General features: G+C 34.9%; 1 protein-coding gene and 1 long non-coding RNA gene across 2 annotated transcripts; one reads left to right on the top strand and one right to left on the bottom strand.

Annotated features, from left to right (window-relative positions):
• Positions 1-6,886: 6,886 nt before the first annotated feature.
• LOC121797865 (protein NRT1/ PTR FAMILY 6.3-like) lies at positions 6,887-10,495 on the bottom strand. Its single transcript, XM_042196622.1, has 4 exons — positions 10,138-10,495; positions 10,013-10,052; positions 9,170-9,747; positions 6,887-7,931 (listed from the first exon to the last, which is right to left on the bottom strand). The coding sequence occupies exons 1-4, from the start codon at positions 10,440-10,442 to the stop codon at positions 7,076-7,078; spliced, it is 1,779 nt and encodes a 592-aa protein (XP_042052556.1). The 5' UTR covers positions 10,443-10,495; the 3' UTR covers positions 6,887-7,075.
• Positions 10,496-14,705: 4,210 nt separating this feature from the next.
• LOC121799095 lies at positions 14,706-16,144 on the top strand. The gene is made up of 5 exons (XR_006050145.1): positions 14,706-15,060; positions 15,408-15,576; positions 15,645-15,694; positions 15,772-15,817; positions 15,892-16,144. It is a non-coding gene; the product is annotated as an uncharacterized LOC121799095 (long non-coding RNA).
• Positions 16,145-22,457: the final 6,313 nt, after the last annotated feature.

The raw sequence follows: 22,457 nt of genomic DNA, 5'->3' as shown, positions 1-22,457 counted from the left end.
GGAGTTGTACCATTGATAGTGGGCCTTTCAAGAGTTTTGATATGGTGGGCTCGCTGACGTTTGAGTTGGGCCCTGTGGAAAAGTAATGATATGACGATTTTTTTCCCTAAGTTGCAAATATTTTGACAAATATGTCCTTGTCCCTCACTTCTTACCTTCTACGGATTGTCAACTAGAAAGGATTTTCTTCTTCTCACATATTAAGTTATAAAATAGCGATTATAAATTCTATCATACATTATATTTATTATTATTATTATTATTATTATTATTATTATTATTATTATTATTATTATTATTATTATATTTGAGAATAGTATAACTTCTATCATGGAAGGAATAATTTGTAATAAGTGATAGATTAATTATGCAAAGTACTCTTCGAGAAGATCGTATCTCTCCTATCACGAAAAACATGGTATCGGTATATTACTATGGGTTATAACTTATAAACATATCAAATACTACTAGCTTTAGTTAAAAAAATTTTATATTCAAGTGTCTCCCGAATTTAATAATAATAATTGACGAATAAAATAATTTCCTAAGTGGGCCTCGATATAACACAGTTGTGGACTATATATATGTTCCCTGAAATTGAAGTCCAAAGCCCATTATAGCAGAAATCTGCTTTGGTATCTATTCGAAATGGGTGCTATTTTACATTCCAAAGAAGAAAAGAACAACCATTATTATTAATTTATTATCGTCGAAAAAAAATGAGGTCAAAAAACCACACGGAACTTTATACAGAGTTAAGTTTTTTTCCAAATATGGAGTATTAATTTATATGGCAGCCAATTTGGGGCCCATCACCAAACATATTGGGCTTGGGCGTGTGTAATTATATCAATTGCTAATGAGCCCAATTACGAAACTACGGCTGAAATACCTTTTTGAAATTTTATAATATTAGACTAATAGAAGTACTTATTTTGTTGGCCTTGTATGTATCATATTTAACTTTGGATGGCGGAAAGCAATTGACCCTAGCACTTAAGATTCGAAAGTATTAAAAAAAATTAACAAAAATCTTTTAAAAAAAACTTGTAGTAACTTTAATTAATTCTATATGGTCGTTCTGAATTCAATAAAATTTATTTTCCAAATGTCATTTTTTGTAAAAGTACAATTAAAAAGGATGAAGACTGAAGAGTATTAATGCAATCATGAATATATATATACATAGGGATAGCATTATAATGAGACTATAATTCTAAGAGTGATTGTTATTTAGTACTCTCTCCGTTCCAGATAATTTGTCACGGTTTTCCATTTCGGTCCGTCCCACATAATTTGTCCCACTTCAAATTAACCATAAATGGCAAAAAAAAAATAAATACACTCTTCGCTCACCCCACCACCCACATTTATTTCTTCACCCCATCCTAATTTAATCTTGTACCCAAGATTTTGGAGTATTTTAGGCAGCAACCTATTTATGAAAGAGGCAGTTTTTTAAAGTGTTTGCGCAGATTTTGAGAGTAATAGGAGGCAGTAAATTTGGGAGTATTTTGTGCATATTATAATACTAATTACAATAAAAAAACTGAAGAAATTTTTTTAGTTATACTCCAATCATCACAAATTCAAGATTTCAATAAAAAAAGAAGAAAATAAAAATAAAGTGGGACCCTTTTTCAAAGCATACCTTCATTTAAATTAAAGTCAAACAATATTTTTTAAAACCCGTGCCAGGTCAAATTGTCCAAATTATCCAGGATAGAGAGAGTATTTTTTTTCTATTTTGGGCCGGTCTATAGTAAAAGTTCGAAAAAAAGGAAACTTTTTTATTGTTTTAGATAAAACACATACTTCTTTCGTTCTCTCACAGTTAAGTCATTTTTATATTTTTGAAAGTTTACTCATAGTTGAGTCATTTCTATATGTAGTAGTAATAATTTTCTCACTCTTACTTTACTTTATTTTATCTTATTCTGTCTATTTTATTCACTTTCTATTACATTCTCTCTACTTTTCTCTCTCTCTTACTTTTTATCTATCAACTTAATACACTAAACATTTCTTTCTTAAACTTCATGCCGAAAAATTTCACTTAAACTATAAAGGAACGAAGAGAGTAGCAGTTATGCATGTTGAAAAATGCATAACAGGAACACATTTTTAACTATTCGTACCGCTACAGTGTTTAAACATTGTTCTCCTGTTTTGCATGAAAATAAAATTTAGGAAATGCGATTTTCACAGTGTACAAGATTTCTCGCAAATTTACGCTCTAAGTAACAAATTTTTCTTTTTGGGATGTCTCACTTTAAATGAGATATCTCTAAATATAGAAACATCACTCTCTGCCTTTTCCATCTCTATTACTTTAGTCTCTCTATCTTACTCACAAAACAACACTAAATTTCGTGACGAATTAGAATTGCTTCACTTAAAATGAGACAGAGGGAGTAGTGGAGGAGTATAAGTCAATTTTTTTTATTCTTTTGATCATTGTATACAAGACTAGGGATATCAATCAAGTCGGCAAATCGGGTTTCGGGCCAACCCAACTCGGATTGCGGGTCAATCAGGTGCAAGCTAATATGGTTGTGATTTCTTTTGTATTATAAATGTTCGACCCTAGCCCTAAAAACTCGGATTTCGGGCTAGTCCACCCGGTTAATCGGCTTGCTACCTATAAGATTCACATGCGATCAATCCAATAAATAATTATTAAAATTAGTTATATTCATAAAATGTAAAAATTTTAATTAAAATAAATTTGAGATATAGGCTTAAACTCAATCATAAATATGATTCAATACTAATATTTGAGATATTTCATGAAATTTTAAAGCATGTTTTAAAAATTTAAATATTTTTTTAGTGAATTTGAAAATTTTAATTTATTTTATCAATTATTATATTAATAAAAATTCAATATATAATTTTTATATTTAATATAAAATTGAAAGCTATTTTTTTAGTTATCTATATTATAAAATTAATCAATAAAATATCGAATTAGAAGTAAAAAAAATAGAATAATAGAAATTTTATTGGGCTTCCGAGCCAACCCATCGGGTTTTCGGTCTGGCCCTAACGGTTGCGGGTTAATCGGGTGAGGCTAATCGGGTTTTGATTTTATCTGGTTAGAAATTTCCGGCCCTAACCCTGTAAATTTGACGGGCTTTTCGGGCCAACCCATGGATTGTGGGTACACTGACATCCTTATACAAGATACTACTCCCTCCGTTCCATAGTAATAGAGTCATTTTGTCATTTTGGTATGTTCCATAGTAATAGAGTCATTTACCTTTTTAGTAAAAGTCAACACGTTTCTCCACACTTTTACTCTCTCTTACTTTATTCTCTCTTCATCTCTCTACCTTTTTCATTTACCACTTTATTCTCCCTTTACTTAACTCACCTAACACAATTTTCTTAACCTCCGTCCCGAAAATAAATGTCTCCGTTACTATAGAACGGAGAGAGTATATGTTATAAGTGTAGTCCTTATATGTTACGCCCCACGTCCCACAATAAAAGTCACATTTTACTTTTATCATAAATGGTAAGTAGGTCTCACATTCCACTAACTCACTCCATTCACATTCTATTATAAAATCAATATAAAAAAGTGGACTCTATATTCCAATAACTTTTCCAACTCATTATTCTTTAAATTTCTTAAAGTCCGTGTCCACACCAAATATGACTCCTACTGTGGCATGAAGGGAGCATAAATCATACTCCCTCCGTCCCACAATAATTTTCACTCTTATTTTGGGCACGGGTTTTAAGAAATGTAAAGAAAAGTTGGTTGAAAAAGTTAGTAGAATGTGAGACTCACTTTTTATATTGGTTTTATAATAAGAGTGAACTACAAAATTAGCCCCTATGTATAGCTAATCGAACGCTGGAGGTACCCATGTTTAAAAAATGCATCAGACGCCTCTACGTATGAGTATAATATCATTTGAAGTTCTTTTTCACTATTTACGGTCTTTCATGCCCTTCTCACCCTCAATTTTTTCCAAAATGCCACTCCAAGGGCATTCTGGTCTTTTCATTATTTAACACTTTTGAGATGTTGAAAATAATTTGAAAAAGGGGATTGTTGCCATCTTCTCTCTTGCCGTTAGCCATTATAGTGATGATAATATTATAGTGATAAGAATTTTTATATATTCCTAGTATAAATTAGTTTTAAAAGAGTGTAGGGAAAATAATTTTTTATATATTAGTAGTATATTTTAATCTTTATTATTAGTATTTCTTAAGGAAAATAATTGGGGAATAAAATATATTTAATTACCATTAAATCATTTGATAATAATATGTGTATTATATTTCTAGTATTTATAATTTATTGTTATTATGTTTATATAAATATTAATATTTTAATAATTTATTTTACAATATTCTTATAATTCATATTTATTTATATTAATAAAATGTAATAATGAAATAGTGGAAAAGCCGAAATGCCCTTAGTGGCATTTTGGAAAAAAAAGAGGATGAGAAGGACATGGAAGACCGTAAATAATGAAAAGGACTTCAAATGATATTGTACCCATACATAGAGGCGTCTGGTGCATTTTTTGAAATATGGGTACCTCCAGCATTTGATCAGCCATACGTAGGGGCTAATTTTGTAGTTCACTCTTACAATAAATTGTGAGTGAAGTGAGTTAGTGAAATGTGAGACCTACTTACCATTTATGGTAAAAATGAAGTGTGACAATTATTGTGGGATGAACCGAAATGGAAAAGTGTGACAATATTGTGGGACGGAGGGAGTTGTATATTTTTCTGATGTGGTACAAACGTTTGGGTTGTGGAAATGACGAGCAATATAGTACTAGCAGTTTGCCAATATAGAAATAATAACAATGTAAAAAAATCACAAAATTAACATATAAAAAAGAAAAGAAAAGTTATACTTTCTCTGTAAAAAAAATAGTCTCATTTCTATAAATGGAAACTCTCTCTCATACTTTATCCACTTTTTCTCTCCACTCACGTACTTGATCTATTTTTTTTCATATCTCTCTCTTACTTTACCTACTTTTTCTCCGTTTCTTTTACTTTATCAAATTTCTTATTAAAACCAGTGTCATTTACAAATGAGATTAATTTTTCTAGATGGATAATATCGTATGATATTTGTTAAGTTGATTTGTGATTATCTAATGACATTTTGCTAGGCATTGGAATGACCTTTTTCTCTTTTGGACGCCACGATTCGATCGTTTGCTTTTCCTTTTCTATTTTTCCTCCATCCTTTTTTTACATAATTTTGAAATCAAGGAACTCACAATTTGATAAATTAATGCTAATATGCAATCTGGCCAGCATAGCATGGCTTGTCACATTCACGAATCTAGTTGCACAAACTTTATATATATACATGCAAAAGTTCACGCAATATTCCTTGGCTTTCTATAAATTTAGTGGACCATATTAGTTCTGCTTAATAAATTATAAAGGTCAATCAGGTCTTCCAAAAAATAAGAAACATGCATGCTTTATTTATGACATTTTAGATGAAAATGAGAGTGAATCACGAAAAGATAAATTTGTGGTGGGTGTTGCAATGTATTTGAACTACTTCTCTGGTTAAGACCACAAAATCGACTTGCTTCGAAAAGCCTCCTCTCCAACACTACTTGCCTAATTTTATCGATGAACAAATATGCATGATACTATTAATTATGAAATATTAGACTTTGTTATAAATTAGACTAAAAGTGTTTTAAAATTTTAAATTATTTATGTATATAAAATAGCATTATATATCAATGCAAAATTATTGTTTTATGTAGTATATAAAACATCAATATGTATGATACTGAAAAAGCATTGTTTCTACTTTCAAGCTATATTCTCATGCTAATTGCTAGGGGTGATTTTTGCATGATCTCACTGTTATCTTTTTAACGATTACGATCTGTCATACAAACAAGCATCGCTGAAAAGAAAAAACGATTCCTAGATAACCACTTAGTATAGATATTATTTTACTGAAATTTCTCCATGTATTTTAATAAGGTGAGATCCATTTTCCACTAACACACTTTTCTTTCCATATCTCTTATTTTATTAATTTTGCACTAAAACATGTTCCTTTATAGAATTTCTATTTTTAGAGGATGGGTGAAATATATGTGCATGGCTCCTGCTATGGAAGAGCGCACCCTGAGTAAATCTTATTCGTAGTATATGAAAAATCAAGCGTCTGATTTAATTATCCACAAAGACGTTAGATTTATATTTTTGTTTAAATGATTCTCACCTTTCAAAAGACCTTTTAGGCCAAAAAGTCATGAAGTCACCAACATATGAGTATGAGTTTTATATGCTTTTTTGACTTACGTAGTTATTGTATACAACTAATGGATTATGGGCAGCAGGGGATCCCCATCCCACCATTGACAGGCTAACATCATTTCCACGAATACAGGAACTAATGAATACCAAGTTTATTGAATCATTACAACGCTATGTGACATTAACTATAAGTTTAATCAAATTAACAAGGCTTATGAGATATTACTTCATGACCCCATTATTATTCTTCGTTAATAAATGTAAATGTATATATATCTCATATTGCCATATTAGGAGGTTTATTATTAAATGCCTTATTTTACTTTATTACTTTGGCTATGGCCTTATGTTTCATTAATTATTCTATTCACAATTTATTACTTCTATAAAATTAAAATAATAAATAAAAACACATTTTATTAATTTTTTACTCTATTTTCATTTATAATTATTGGAACCCGTGTGGTGAAAGTTTTTATATGATGGACGGAGAGAGTATTTAATACTCACAATGACTCACATAAAAGATGGACATTAAAAGAGAAGTGCAAGATGGCCCAATGCTGATGCAATTAAACAAGAAATGCGACTTATTAAAACAAAATAATTATAGAACAGGAAAGAAAAATTCCTTCTGATTTTTTTTCTTATATCATGGCCCCACCCCACAAGCAGCATACATAAAATATACATATACTTTTATATATATATATATCATGAGCTTTCTCCACAATCTTAAACATGAAAATAACTTACAAAGCCATTAAATATTTAAGGCTAGAGAAGCAAATCCATATTAATGGCAACTTGGTCCACTGTCTTCCAACTCAATCCCCTCATCCGCAAGCCTCTTCTCCTTGTAAACATACTTTCTTGAACAAACCAAGAACACAACCATGTTCAAAATGCTCAAGATTGTCAATAGCCAATAGAAGTTGTAAAGCCTCCCTTGATTGAGATTATCAGCCAACCATGGTTTCTTCTCACCAGTCACCTTGTGCACAATGCTCACCAAAATTGAGCTCACAAAGAACCCTAGTGAAAGAGTGCTCAAGAACAACCCCGTGGAGATGGTCTTCATCCCCTTAGGACACTCTCTTAGGAAGAAATCGAGCTGCCCCATGTACGTAAACGCCTCCCCGGACCCCACTAGGAAAAACTGTGGGACGAGCCAAAAGACGCTCAATGGCACATGGTGTGGTGTCTGACCGTGTGATTGGACAAACCTGAGCCTCTTGATCTCGGTCAAGGCGGCCGCCACCATGGCAAATATTGACAAAAATAGCCCCACACCTATCCTTTGAAGGGGACTTAGGCCTTGAGGGTTCTTGAGCAATTTCTTGCAAATTGGAGCGATTATCCGATCATAGACTGGCACGGTCAAGAGGATGGTGGCGACAAAGAAGACGGTGAGGGAGGCAGCCGGGATCTCAAAGGATTTCCCAATACGACGGTCCATAGTGGTTGCTTGAGACACGGAAAAAGTTGTCATTTGGGCATAAACAGTCCAAAACATTACCGTTGTGGCCCATGTTGGGAGCATTCTTATTACCAATTTCACTTCTTCCACATCTGTTAATGTCGAAATGCACCACTTGTTGGAGACATCCATTGGCACATTAGGATCCTTGATAGCCGCCTTGTCAAGAAAACTATAAGAGAAAGAAACAAGTGTCAATTAACAATTGCTAAGCTTGTTGTACTAATTGATTGATTCTGATATAATCATATATTTACACTTGACATGTATGAATAGTTTTGATGAGGGGAACAAAATAGGGTTTTCTATGTAGTTACATTTTTCTTGATACTATGCATGACACCAAGAAAATGGTGACCGACTAAATAGGTACCGATGTAACTCAATTATTTAGCAATAAAGTAATAGTACTATAGTATTCAAATTCATGCATCTCGATGTGAACACACACACACATGCACGTACATATATATTTATGAGGGTTTTACTAATCCAAGACTATTATTTGAATTTATATACTTGTTATAGCATATACTACTCAATAATTTCTTGAACCTTTCAAACCATATAATTATTACATACTTCATTGGTGAAGATCCTTATTGGAACTTTAAAAAATTCCTGCATCTTTTGTAATTTGATTATATAGATGGTACTATGTCACACTTCCAAGTAAAGAAAACAATATCTTTTAATCAAAGCCCAAGTGTAATTCACATAAAGATTTCTTTTTACATTTTTAAAACTGAAAATTTTTTGTTCATAAAATTTGCAATAGAAAAATAATCCAACTTGCATATATCAACTTGGTTAAAACACTATTTGTTGGCATCTCATAAATAATACATTTGTCGGACTCTCACTCATATGCATATCATTTAGTAGCTCAAATAATGCACAACTCAATTCCAAATATCTCCACCGTCTTGGTCGACTTAATTACTTTTTGATATGCTGTTATTTGTATCTTATCCATTTTTTTTATAAATATTAAGAAATTTTTATAATTTTATAGTAATAAAACTATGCACATGCTTATGATATTATTCAATGCTAAATACACGTAGTGTCCAGCTAAATAAAGTATCGTACGTGACCATAAATATTATTTATTGCTATTTAATGTTTGCAGTTAACTATTGATGTTATACTTCAAAATTTCTAATCAAATAAATTAAAGGTCAACATGTTATCCTAGAAATATTTTCATGATTTTAGATTGTGTTTTTCCACCAATGTATTTTAATTTTTTTTAGTTATGTCCTACTTCATACTTTTCATGTCATGTTCTTTGTCAATTTCTGGATTTACCCCACTCCAAATAATTCAAAAAAATAATGCTATAAATCAAGCAAGGCAGTTAATTCAGTTAATATGCATCAAATAAAAAATGAAAGAGAGAAAACTCACCGGAATTCCTTGCTGTGCGGCAGCTTCTGCTTCTTCTTCTTCTTGCTCTCTCCATCCTCCCCCGCCACGTCATCCACATCAAACAGAAGCGACGGATCCGACGGCGGCTGGAGGTGCCTCTTCCTCCACGCCGCCACAAGCACAGACGCGATCTGCGTGAGCGGGCTCCCCACCAGCTTCTTGAAACGGTACCGTTTGGTCCCGGACAAGAAGACGGTGAGGCCGACGAGGATCGCGCAGGCGCAGATTCCGTAGCCCCACTCGCGGCCGAGGTGGTCCTGGATGTAGACCAGCACCGTGACCGCGAGGAGCGCTCCGATGCTTATGAAGAAGAAGAACCAGTTGAAGAACTTGATCATCTGCTTCTTCTCCTTCGGGTCGGACTCGTCGAACTGGTCTGACCCGAACCCGGACACGCTCGACTTCAGGCCCCCCGTGCCGAGCGCCGTCAGGTAGAGGGCCGTGTAGAGGACCAGCATCTGCTTGTCGCTCGCCGGAATGCATGACCGGCTCCCGGCCTCGCACTTCGGTGGCTGGAGGCTCGGGATTATGGTGGAGATTGTCAAGATCGTCACACCCTGGATCCAGTTAATTTCACCAAATTAGTCAAACACTATGACCCCAATAATTTGGAATTTGTCACACATATGTTGAATTAGAGATACATGAAGTACTATTTGATTAAAGCCACACGTAATCCTCATAGAAGAAAAGTTTGGTTTGTGTTAGTTGTAACAAGCTAAATAACAAGATATCACAATTAAAGTGTGATTAATGCTCGAGGCCAAAAATAACAGACTTCAGAAATAAATATAAAGAATGCATAAGTAGTAAAATTATTACCGTTGCTTGAACAGCAGCAAAGATGCCAATGGTCAAATACCTGCCAAAAAAAACCCAAAGTAATTAAAAATATGCAACTATAAAAGGCAAAAAAAGAAAGATTAATTTAAAAAAATTGTACATACCTTCCTAAATAGGTGTCAGCGATGAAGCCACCGAGCAAGCAGAGCATGAAGGAGGTGCCGAGGAAGTTAGTAACGGTGTTAGCGGAAGTAGCATTGCCCAAATGCATGGTGCGAGTCAAGTAGGTGAGGAGATTAACGGCGATTCCGAGCGTCGTTAACCGCTCACACCCCTCCACAGCTAGGATCATGGCGGCGGTGACCCAGCCGCCGGAGGAGGAGCGGAGGGCGGGCCGGCCCTTGTAGTCCCAGGCGTCAGGGATCGTGTCGCTCGCCTCGTGTTTAGTTTGAGGGAGAGAGGAAGCCATTTGGTTGGATATGGTTTCAGAGCCCGTGATCAGATGATGGAGAGAAGAGAGCTTTTTGGTTGTGGGTGAGTATTGAGGGATGCAGAGAGTGTGTTGTATATATAGCAATTTGGACGGACCAGATTAATTACTAGATGTAAATATTTTTGTATATGTGATACTATCATTGGCAATATAAAATTGTACATATCTAGATGATACAATGATATATCGTATCTGCTCGATCAGCGAGGGATTCCAAGGGGGAGGATCGTTCGCGCCACCGTCCACTAGGGTTTTAGATTGATAAATTTGCAGAGAAAGTAAATAGCTTAAAAGTAAAAGACGATAAAAATATAAATTGTATTTCTTCAATGATTAATTCAAAAGATAACAAAGACTCCTATTTATAATATTCCCTAATAACCTAACTTAGTGATCGAGAAATATGAAAGATATGGAAATCAATAATATATGGAATAATAGAGATATGGGGAAATTCTGTAGATATACTCGTATTAGTCATGTACACGATACCTGCTGGCAGATCCCGGGGCAAGAAATAATTTGGAGATTTTGCTTATTTTATTAGGAAAAGTGCAGTCAACAATATGGTATTGGGGATGCTGAATTTCATTGGCTAACTCCACTAGTTCGCTAAATTTGAGATGAAAACTTCTACTCGATAATATATCAATTCAGTTAGTTTGTGGGCTAACCCAAAACTTCTTTATGAAAATCGACTGTATTAATGGTTAATAATATTAGAAGTATATACGTATCAAATTAATTAGTCTTTACGTCTGAAATATAATGTTACATCTTAGTCGGTAGGATTAGCCGTTTACCTGAAACTCAAACGTGAAACGAACAACATCTACTTGAATTCATATAAACTAAATCTAACTATTAGCCAGAAAATTCGAAGCAAAATGTCAATTTCGATTTGATTTTTCTATTTAATTATATTTTTGCTCACATTTACTGTACTTCTCATTACAATAAGTCAATTTGAGGCCTCAAAAGACACACACTTGTATCAGTTCCGTGACATTAAACTGTGCAAGTACCTTATAGATAAGAAAGTGAGAAATCTAGTAACGAGCATATGGCTCTGAACAAATCTAGATAATTCATATTATTGGAAGGTTGACATATTAATTAGTTAGATTTGCCATGAACTTATGATCATTATGACTGACCTAATGTTTGATGTTAAATGTGTTAGATTACAATTTACAAATACATCTAATTAAACATGCACGGTTGTATTTGCCTTATTTGTTTTATTTGATTCATCCGTTCGCAAACTATGCATGTAGATTATTTAAATCTCTTTATTGGTTTGGTCATCGCCTCATTAATGTTGTGTGTTTTTCTGACATTTGTAAGAAGAGTAAAGTAATGATTTAAACATCTATTGGTTTGGTCTTGCCTAACTAATACTGTTCACGACAAATGGAGCATATTTATCATTTTTTGTTATCCGCAAAAAATAAAACACATTTAAAAAAGGAAAGTTTTCAACAATTTCCCTCTTACTTTTTTCCCTTCTCTCTTACTAATAATATGGATCTCACATTCCACTAACACTACTTCTGTCTTCATTTTTCCCCATCTCTCTTACTTTTTCCCTTCTCTTTTACTAATAATATGGACCTCACATTCCACTAACACTATTTATCTCTTACTTTTTTCCCTTCTTTCTTACTTTACCAATTTCACATTAAAACTCGTGTCATTCACAATGTGTCCTATTTTTTTGAACCGATGGAGTATTAGGATTTAGGACTTAAACCAAAGTACTTCGTATATGTAGGCCATATACAATAAATACACGAAAATATAATTTTTCGATATTTGTAAGAAAAGTGAAGCACTCTGAGTTTATCTTATTATACTATGATTTTAAGAGAAATTTCAATAAAGAAGCTATAGGATTAAAATACGGAATAACTTTCTATATCCTGAGATCAAATATCAAGCCTCAGGGTTTGTGGATGTGTGTATACTGTGTATGGTGTGCATATTTTGTGTAGTGTGTGGAATGTTTGTATTTTGTATATAGTAAGTATATATTGTATAGTGTGTGGAATGTGTGTATTTTGTGTATAGTGTGTGTAGACTGTGCAGTGTGTGAAGTGCGTGTATTTCGTATCTATGTGTGTATCGTATGTGTATTTTGTGTAAAGTGTGTATGAGGATGTGTATTTTGTGTATAGTGTGTATACAAATTCCTCAAATTCAATTACATATCAATTACTTCATTTAACCAAGCATAGAATTTGGAATTGAATTAAAATTCTAATTTCAATTCCAATTTTGTATACCAGGCTAAATGTATTTTGAGTTCATAGTAAAATTGACAGCTATCATAGTAAAAACCGATTCCAACATTTTGCATGTAATGAAGTTCGTTGCTTAATGACATACGTACGTGTATATAGTGAATTGAAGTAAGTTCAACTTATATAATGTAGTGTATCTAATGAAGTAACTAATCGTGGGTTGATAAAATTTCTGGATAGTTATAATCCTTAATACCTATTCTCTCCGTCCGCGAATAGGAGTCACATTTCTTTTCGGCACATTTTTAAGAAATGTTAAGAAAAATGGGTGGAAGAAAGCTAGTGAAATATGAGTTCCACTTGTATATATTACTACTTTTAAATGATATGTATGTTGAATGAGTTAGTGGAATATGAGTTTCTTTTACCATTCATGGTAATTATGAATCAGGACTCCTATTCGTGGACGTACCAAAATGGAAAAAATTAGACTCCTATTCGTGGACAGAGGGAGTACAAATTAATTGCATAATGATGGCGATTTGATATCTACTAGTTCGTAATCGCGTTGAATTAATGAGATTTGGTCTTAATTAGTTAGTCATTGAGAGGGTATGGTACTTTCACTGTTTCACCCTTATATAAACTATATATGTGCAATTCACAGGATCGGGTATTGTCATTAATTTTATATCACAAATTCACAATAGTAGAATCAGCAATATAATTGGGAAGCTTCAACGTAGAAGATGATCACGAATTTATTGGTTAATTAAATAATATTAGTGATTAAACATATACCGTAACCAACAATACTGTGGGTTTAAAGATTAAACCACCACAAATAATGTTTACATAAATGAAAAATATCACGTGATTTATTCATGCAGGACTTGTGGCCCCAGCTGTACGCACAGCCAAAATGAGCTTTTTTATACTAGGACACTCTTAATTTCATTTCCCAACTATTTAATCAACAATAATTGATATAAAGAATGTTACAACTTTGGAATCTATTAGCATCAATTATATAACAATTTGTCGGCCTTCCTTGAGCATCTCCAAAGGCCAATAAAATTGAAATCTAATTAATAGAATAAGAAACTCAAAATATTAAAAAGTCAAGGGAACCAAGTAGCTAGATGAACTTTAGAGATAATTCAAAAATACTTTTCACCCAATTTTGATTTAATATATAAGTGAATTTTAAAATTCTATTCCAAATGCACCAATATTTTATTGTTTTGACTTTCATATGACTATCATCAATTGCCCTAAAAATAAAATTAATCCACATTTATGTTTTTGGAATGCTTACATGGCCTAAATAGCTAAGGAACTGAATGATATAGTTGGACTTTTTTTTTTTACTTCACCTAACCACAATGTAATTTTTTGAAAATTTACAAATTATATGAAAAATCAAAACATTCAAAGTTCACGTAGTTGAAGATGTATAATTTTTAGTTCATAGGTCATACCTTAATTAGGTAAAAGTTCGTATATTTTGGAACAATTGAGCCTATATTGTTAAATAGCGTAGCACAATTTTTTTGTGTAATCAATAAATATCTCTTATTTATTTTAGTAAACCATGTCACATCATATTGTATTGAATATAAGTGGAATATAATGAAACCTGAAGTAATAAAAATGAACCATATACTAAAGCGACATGCATGCACCTTTACCTGTTAGTTGCATCTTTAATTTCTTTCGATTCACGACACGATTCACGCTAAACATTACTAGAAAATTAGCCTAAGACTACACTAAATTTGTGACACTTTTTTAAAACTGCCACTACAAATAGTCACTCAATACACCAACCTTTAGCCACACTTATATCCTAAACTAATATTATATCTCCATATAAATGCCATGAAGAGATTCATGTAGTGGCACTTGTGCCAAGTGTCATACCAATAAAAGAAATGAATAAAAGAAAAAAAACAAGAAAAAGGAAATTAAAAAAAAAGGAAGAAAGGAGAAGTAACTCCCTCTAGAACTTGCGGGAAAAAAATCATTCCATCTCTCCATCTCTTCTCCTCTTTCTCTCTTCTTCTTCAAGGTAAATCCCCAATTGAAATTTAACATCCCTAGCTCTCTCATTCTCGGCGTTACTTCGAAAATTGCCCGTCGCCGTCTCCTGATTCTGCGATTCAGCGCCGTCGCCCTCTCTCTTCTCTCTCGAATCTGTCGCCGCCCCTCCCTCTCTCTTCTCTCGCCAGTTGCTCCCCGGAGTTCAGCTGCGCCGCGCGACTGTCGCGGTTCAGCCCGTCGCTTCTGGACTCCCCAATTCGAGCGCAGGGTTGATAATATGCTCCGATCCGTCGTCGTTTGGAGCTCAGGTTCCCTCACTCAGATAATTATATTTATCCATGACTGCTTAATTCGGCAATTTTATTTTTTAAGAACATTAGTCGCTTTTAGTGTAGTTATAAAATTTCTTGAATGGAAGCTTGTTTAGATTGATAGTTGAATGTGTTATCATAGTCGCTTTTGGTGGTCAGTTTTCTATATCTCGCTTTAGGAATTGTAGTGATTTCATGTTTTTGTCGTTTGAATTTTGGAATTTGGTGTGTTTTCTCCATGGTCTGGTCATACTATTGAGGATGGCATGTAAATAGGAATATAAGTATTAGTTTATTTGTCTGTTGATTGCATTGAGGGAGTTTCTGATGGAGCTGTGTAGCAGGTATCTGCAAAAGATGCTGAGCAACGCTAGTCCAATTCCAAGGTAGTATGCCAGCTATGCTTCTCTGGTGAAAATGCAGGAAGTGAAAGGGCAAGAAAGATGCTATCTTGCAAAAGTTGTGGGAAGAAGTATCACCGGAGCTGTCTGAAAGCTTGGTCTCGAAATAGAGGTACTTTTCACGCTGAAAGAAACTTTAATGGGATGCTTGTATATTTTCTGATCAATTGTTTATTGCAGATCTTTTTCACTGGAGTTCTTGGACTTGCCCCTCTTGTCGAATTTGTGAGGTAAATGCAGTCTCCTTATTCCAAAATCACATAATTATTTCTTTTGATACGTTAGCGCAGGCTTACCATTGATGCAGATACGGAAGTTTGGGGTTGTGGATGAAGCAAATGGGATAAAAAGTGGTGAGTGAAGATTTTTCTATGGATGTGATGATTTCTCCTTTATTAACTTGAAATTTTAAACTGAAATGTTGTAGGTCGCGTGGCGTGGAGAGGTACTTGGCCCTTTTAGGCAGGCATGAGAGGCTCACATTCTAAAGAAACAATTTCAAATATGTTTAGCACTTTTGGAATAGATTAGCACTTTATAATTTTTAGTACTAGTATTGTTTGTGTAGTTTAAGTTAAAGATGACCAACACTTAATATTGTTTAGTTTGTGTGTTCAAACACGTTACATTTTTGTGTAAAATATGATAGTTTGAATATTATTCAAATAGTTGTCATTTTATTTGAGTGAGTAGTTTATTATATTTGAAGGATTAAAATGAATTTATAAATATTTGAAGGATAAAAATATAAATCACAGAAATATGTAGGTGAAAAAAGTAAATTAAATAAAATGAGGGAAAATTGTAATAATAAATATTTATTGGGGTATATTGTATATTTTTCCAAAAGTTAATGTAGTTTAAGAAAATATATCGTGGCATTTTCTAGTGACATTACACGTCATGTTTCATGGCACTTTTTGATTGCCATAATACAAGACATATCCTTACACGTTACCTATAACTACAGCTACCGATAATGCACTTGCATGAAGTGCCATTACAGGCAAAGTGCCACAACAATAGTTTTCTAGTGGCAATTTTAGGTGTCATTTAAGGCTCATTTTCTAGTAGTGAAAGTTGTAAAATTAAAATCGAAGAGTGTAAATATTAAAGAAAAAATTGCATGTCAATTTCTTCTCTGAAAATAGATGTAAATTTAATAATTTATAACTGGTACATATATGGTTAAAGCAATTTATAAGTGGAATATTTTATATGACACATCTTAGTCGATTATAGAAATAATTGAGTAATGTCATGTTTCACTTATACATACTCGATCTCCAGTCAAACATATACGCAATTAGGGCATAGGACAACCATATGCTAGCAAGTTTGGTATGTCTAATATGAATTAGCTGAAATCATTTAAAACATATACCAATTAGATCTACTTATAATCATAATTGTTCAAATGATAATATTAAGGAGAATATGATCGAAAATCTCGTCCTCGGAATGAAAAAAGTTCAAAGAAGCTCATTGAATTTGAATTACATTAGCCCCAACTGCATATATATTGTTGCCACCGCGATTGAAGAGCGGATTGCTTCAAATTATAATTGTCGCCGATGTTATTAAGAGAGATGAATTAAAATGAATGAACGAGAGAACTATATAAGTAAATACTCTTAAATAGAGAATAGAGAAAAATATAAGAGGAAATTGAATATTTTGTTTTTGAACCCTATATATAATTAATCGGAATTTGACTAAATTGTCTGATTTAAATCATTAGGCCATCCACTACGCGTGCCGCCGCCAGCCCGTGTTCCGTTCCGGAGGGACGGTTCCGCCGCGGGACGCGTTGCAGCGGTGCGTGCCGTCCCCAGCCCGTCGCCATGCCGTCCCGTAGCCCGTCGCTGCGAGACGCGGGACGCGACGTCTCGCCACGCGCCGAGGCGACGTGGCGAGCTCCCGATGCATGCGTGACACCCACTCGCTGGCCCGCGAGTGGGAGTCGTCACAGATGACGCAATAATTCATTTTTTTTAAATTCAAATTTTAATAAAAAAAATTCAAACGGTAATGTTACCGTTTTATTTTTGCCGTTTTTCAATTTTTTTTAAAAATTTTTCTTATTTCTTTACTCTATAAATACTCCTATTTCATACTCATTTCACACACAAACACACATCTATTCCTCTCAAATCCTCTCTATATCCACTCCAATTTCCATCTGAAATCAACTGAAACTAATGGATCATTTTGAGCAAATGCGTCAAATAATGGAACAATCACTTGAAGAAGATCGATGCCGGGAGGCGGAGGAAGCCGCGCCGCCCCAATGACGCTCCCGGACGTACATCCATCGTAACCGGGAGGAAGCCGCCGTTTCCGCATGAGTAAACCGCTACTTCTGCGATAACCCGATTTGGGGAGATACCTACTTCCATCGCCGTTTTCGCATGAGTAAACCGCTATTTCTCCACATCGCGAATACTTTGGTGGCCCGAGAAGAGTTCTTCCGAGAAGGGTTCGACGCGGTCGGCCGTCCCAGCCACATGACGCTGCAGAAATGTACTGCAGCAATCCGTCAACTTGCGACTGGACAAACGACCGACATGTTCGACGAATACCTCCATATCGGAGACACCACTGGGCGCACGTACTTGCTCAAATTCTGCGAAGGCGTCCGAGTAGCCTTCACCGACAAATTTCTCCGGAGGCCAAGCACGACCGATTGTCAGTTACTCCTCGACCTGCACGAACAAGTGCACGGATTCCCTGGGATGCTTGGCAGTGTCGATTGCATGCACTGGCAATGGAAGAATTGCCCGGTGGCGTGGAGGGGGTCCTACACGAGCGGCCACAAAGGCACCCACCCAACTGTTGTACTCGAGGCCGTTGCGGACTACCGGCTTTGGAACTGGCACGCGTACTTCGGGGTCCATGGCTCGAACAACGACGTAAACGTGCTCCACCAGTCCGACCTCTTTACCGAAGTTTTGGATGGTAAAGCGCCGGCCATCAACTTCATCGTCAACAACCGGCTGTATAAAATGGGGTACTATCTCGCCGACAGCATCTACCCGAAGTGGCCGACCTTCGTGAAGATGTGCAGCAGGCCTGCGAACCCAAAGCAGGCTCTTTTTGCGCAGAAGCAGGAGGCTGCTCGCAAGGATGTGGAGAGGGCGTTCGAGGTTCTCCAAGCGCGCTTCAACATCATCAAAGCCTCGACTCGTTCGTGGTTCATGGAGAGCATGGTTGATATCATGTATACGTGCATACTCTTGCACAACATGATTGTCCAAGACGAAGGACCCAAGACGGGAAATTGGTTCGACCCCGAATCCCCTGGAAGCTCAACCGCAAGTAGTCCGCGCGAAGTGGAGCGCATCCGTCTATACAAGCACGGTTGTCCTATTCGGGCAAGGACACGCGACTCTAGCGCCCACGCCCAACTCCAAGAGGATCTAATTGAGCACATTTGGGAAAACTTTAGCGGAGAAAATTAAATTATGTCATTTTATTTTTTTAGGATTTTAATTATGTCTTTTTTTCTATTTTTTTGAATTTTAAGTTGTAATGTTGTTTTAATTTTAATGAAGTGTGTTTTTTTAATTGAATTTGTTGGAAAAAAAAATTAAAAAATGAAATTGAATGAATAGTAATTTAAGGGACGGTTAAGGGACGGAGCATTGCAGGTTCCATCCCTTAGTTAAGGGATGGAGTAAAAAAATACTGTGGAGCCCTCAAATAATAGTTTAAGGGATGGTGGGGGGACAGCGTAGTGGATGGTCTTATTATCCCTATTTCTTAATTTCTCTGCCTCCCATTCCTAAAGTGAATCGTCCGATTCCATACAAAAAATGACACATGCATAAATTTGAATTGACCTTCTAATTTGGGAAGCATTAGCTGGTGTAGTGTAGGTTTTATTTCGTCGTATAATTAATTACTGAACAGATATCCGGTGTAGGTGTTACTTGCATTAAATTATTGGCCAAAATATGTTCCAATCTTGTCTATATAATTCCCGAGGGTGTTGGAATTTGTCGGCAATTATTTATCTTTTTAGTATTTCCTGATTTAAATTTTAATAAATGATGCAAATAATTGCCAACTATCTTATCTTATTCCGAACATGCAACTAATAATTTGTTTTAGGATATCCATCCCAATTTCCTCGTCTCAGATCTCAACCATTAAAATTAATACTACTTTTATAATAGTACCGTTGATTCTTGATAAAGAAACACACGTATTATGCTATCCCACGTGGCATGATTAAGAAATTTGAATTTGCAAAGAATTTGTACCAACATGGTGTGCTTAAATGATAAAATAAAACATCATTGGATGATGGTGAATGATGAACTACAACTAATAATTGAATGAACCATCCCTTCCAAGATCGAGAAAGAAAGTAAAAAGAGAAAACGAAATATGGTGATTAATTTGAAAATATATACTATATATAGCATGAATGGACTAATAAAGTCTAATAGGTCTTTTTATAAAGAAGAAAATTCTTAATTTAAAAAAAGCAAGCAAGAGTTTGCAACCACAGAGTCCCATATAGGTGTCTGGCTCCATAGAAAATAAATAAGGACCGATTACTGGACTGGGAATTGATGGGCCCATATTAATACTTGAACCAAATTATAAATTCTTTGTATAGTTTGGTTCAAAATTTTATACAAATTATCTTCCGAATTACTCCATCCGTCCGTAAAATGTTATCAAATTTTATCATTTTGATCCGTCCGTGTAGCTAAGAAAAAAAAATATTCTAGTCTTGAACGTATTTAAATAATGATACACAATAACTAGGATTCCCACAATGAAGCCCAACTACCGAAAACCCAAATTTCTTTATAAAATATGAATGAATTGTAGCATGATTTTTTTTCCCTCTCGATATTAAAATCTAGGTGGGTGTCATCCCAGCTTCTGTAAGTGCATCTAATTGTTACAGACTACAAGTGTGAAGTCAATAAAGAATTGTGAAGAATTGTTGCGTCTTTCAATATTTATTTTGTATGATTGCTTCTAGTCTTAATTCTAGTAGTGGTACGTAAACATTTGACGTGGTTATAATTAGGGATGTCAATCGGGCTGGCCCACCGGGTTTCGGACCAACCCTACTCGGGTTGCGGGTCAATCGGGTGCGGGCTAATCGGGTTGAGATTTTTTCGGGTTATAAAAGTTTAACCCTAACCCTAAACGCTCGGGTTTCGGGCTGGCCCATCGGGTTAATCGGGTCGCTACCGATAAAATTAACATGCGATTAATCCAATAAATAATGACAAAATTTAGTTATATTTATAAAATATAAATATTTAGTTATGATAAATTTGAGATTTATACTTAAACTCAAACACAAACATGATCAAATACTAATATTTGAGATTTGTGTAAAATAAAACATAAATTTAAATATTTTAAAGCATGTTTTAAAACATGTTTATAAATTTAAATATTTATTAATGAATTATAAGTTTCTAATTTATTTATTTATTATTATATTAATAAAAATTTAATATATAATTTATATGTTTAATATAAAATTAAATGTTATTTTTTTAGTTATCTATATTATAAAAATAATCAATGAAATTGTCCAATTCGGAGTCAAACAAATAGAACAATAGAAATTTTATCGGGTTTTCGGGCCAGCCCATCGGGTTTTCGGGCCTGACCCTAACGGGTTGCGGGTTAATCGGGTGCGGGCTAATCGGGTTGTAATTTTATCGGGCTAGAAATTTTCAACCCTAACCCTATAAATTTGGCGGGTTATTCGGGTCAGCCCACGGGTTGCGGGCTGCATTGACATCCCTAGTTATAATCTTTGGGATTAGAGCATCTCCAATGCACGGATGTCCCACTCGGACATCCACTAGGACTTCCCAAAAACACCTCCTGCCACGTCACTAGGACTTCCCATCCCACTACCATGTCACTAGGACTTCCCCTGCACAATCCGTCCTTCCCACTAGGACTTCCCGCAATTAAAAAAATCACAATTATTTAATCACAATAAATACCGGACGTCCGACCCGGACGTCCGACCCATGCCACAATGGCGGACGTCCGCCCGCCCGTCGCCCGGACGTCCGAGGACATGCGACGTCCATACGGGACATCCGTATCCGAGTGCCTTCGTTACAATGGTGGACGTCCCGGTTGCCCGTCGCGGATGCCCGACCGGACGTCCGCCATTGGAGATGCTCTTAAAGATGTCAAAATAGATCCAATACAGTCCGGCCCATCATATTTCGAGCTACAATTATGATGCCCATAAGAAAAGGGCTCTTTCGACCCGAACAGTTTTGGCCCATCATATTTAGCAGCTTTAATAATAGTTACATTTTGTTTCAGCCATACTCCCTCCGTCCACGAAAAATAGTCTCATTTGTGGATGATACGAGTTTTAATGAGAAATTGATAAAGTAAGAAAGATGAGAGAAAAATTAGATAAAGTAGGAGAGAGAAGAAAAAGTGAGAGAGGGGAGAAAAAGTGTATAAAGTATGAAAGGAAGTTTCTATTTTTGAAATGACACTATTTTTAATGGACATCCTAAATAGCAAAGTGAGACTATTTTTCGTGGACAGGGGGAGTAATATATTACTCTGATCCATACAATCCATATTAATTATCTTATTTTACATTTTTGTCTGGTCCCTATTAATTGTCTTATTTCACTTGTACTCATTTCGTCCAGTCATAAGTAAAATATTTATTTTGGACACGAGATTTAAGAGAATCATGTATAAATAGTTTTGTTAAAGAAAATAAAGTAGCACAAATAATAAAATAGATAAGTAAATGGAGAATAAAATAAGCGGAATGGATCCCCTGCTGTGGTGGGAACATGGCCGGGGCTGCTGTGCCGTGAAACGGTGCCGTTTTTGTATCAACTTAGACAAAGTTTGACTATTTGATTCGGTTACTTCATTTCTTTAATTTTTTAATTAAGCTTATTTGATCAATGATTTATACTACCGTTCATGAAATCATATTATTTATTAATTTGGTTGAATAGT

The sequence above is a fragment of the Salvia splendens genome, chromosome 4 (assembly GCF_004379255.2).
Source record: "Salvia splendens isolate huo1 chromosome 4, SspV2, whole genome shotgun sequence".
Classification (NCBI taxonomy): Eukaryota; Viridiplantae; Streptophyta; class Magnoliopsida; order Lamiales; family Lamiaceae; genus Salvia; species Salvia splendens.
Note: the sequence above shows the minus strand (reverse complement) of the source record. Positions and strands in the feature narration are given on the sequence as shown.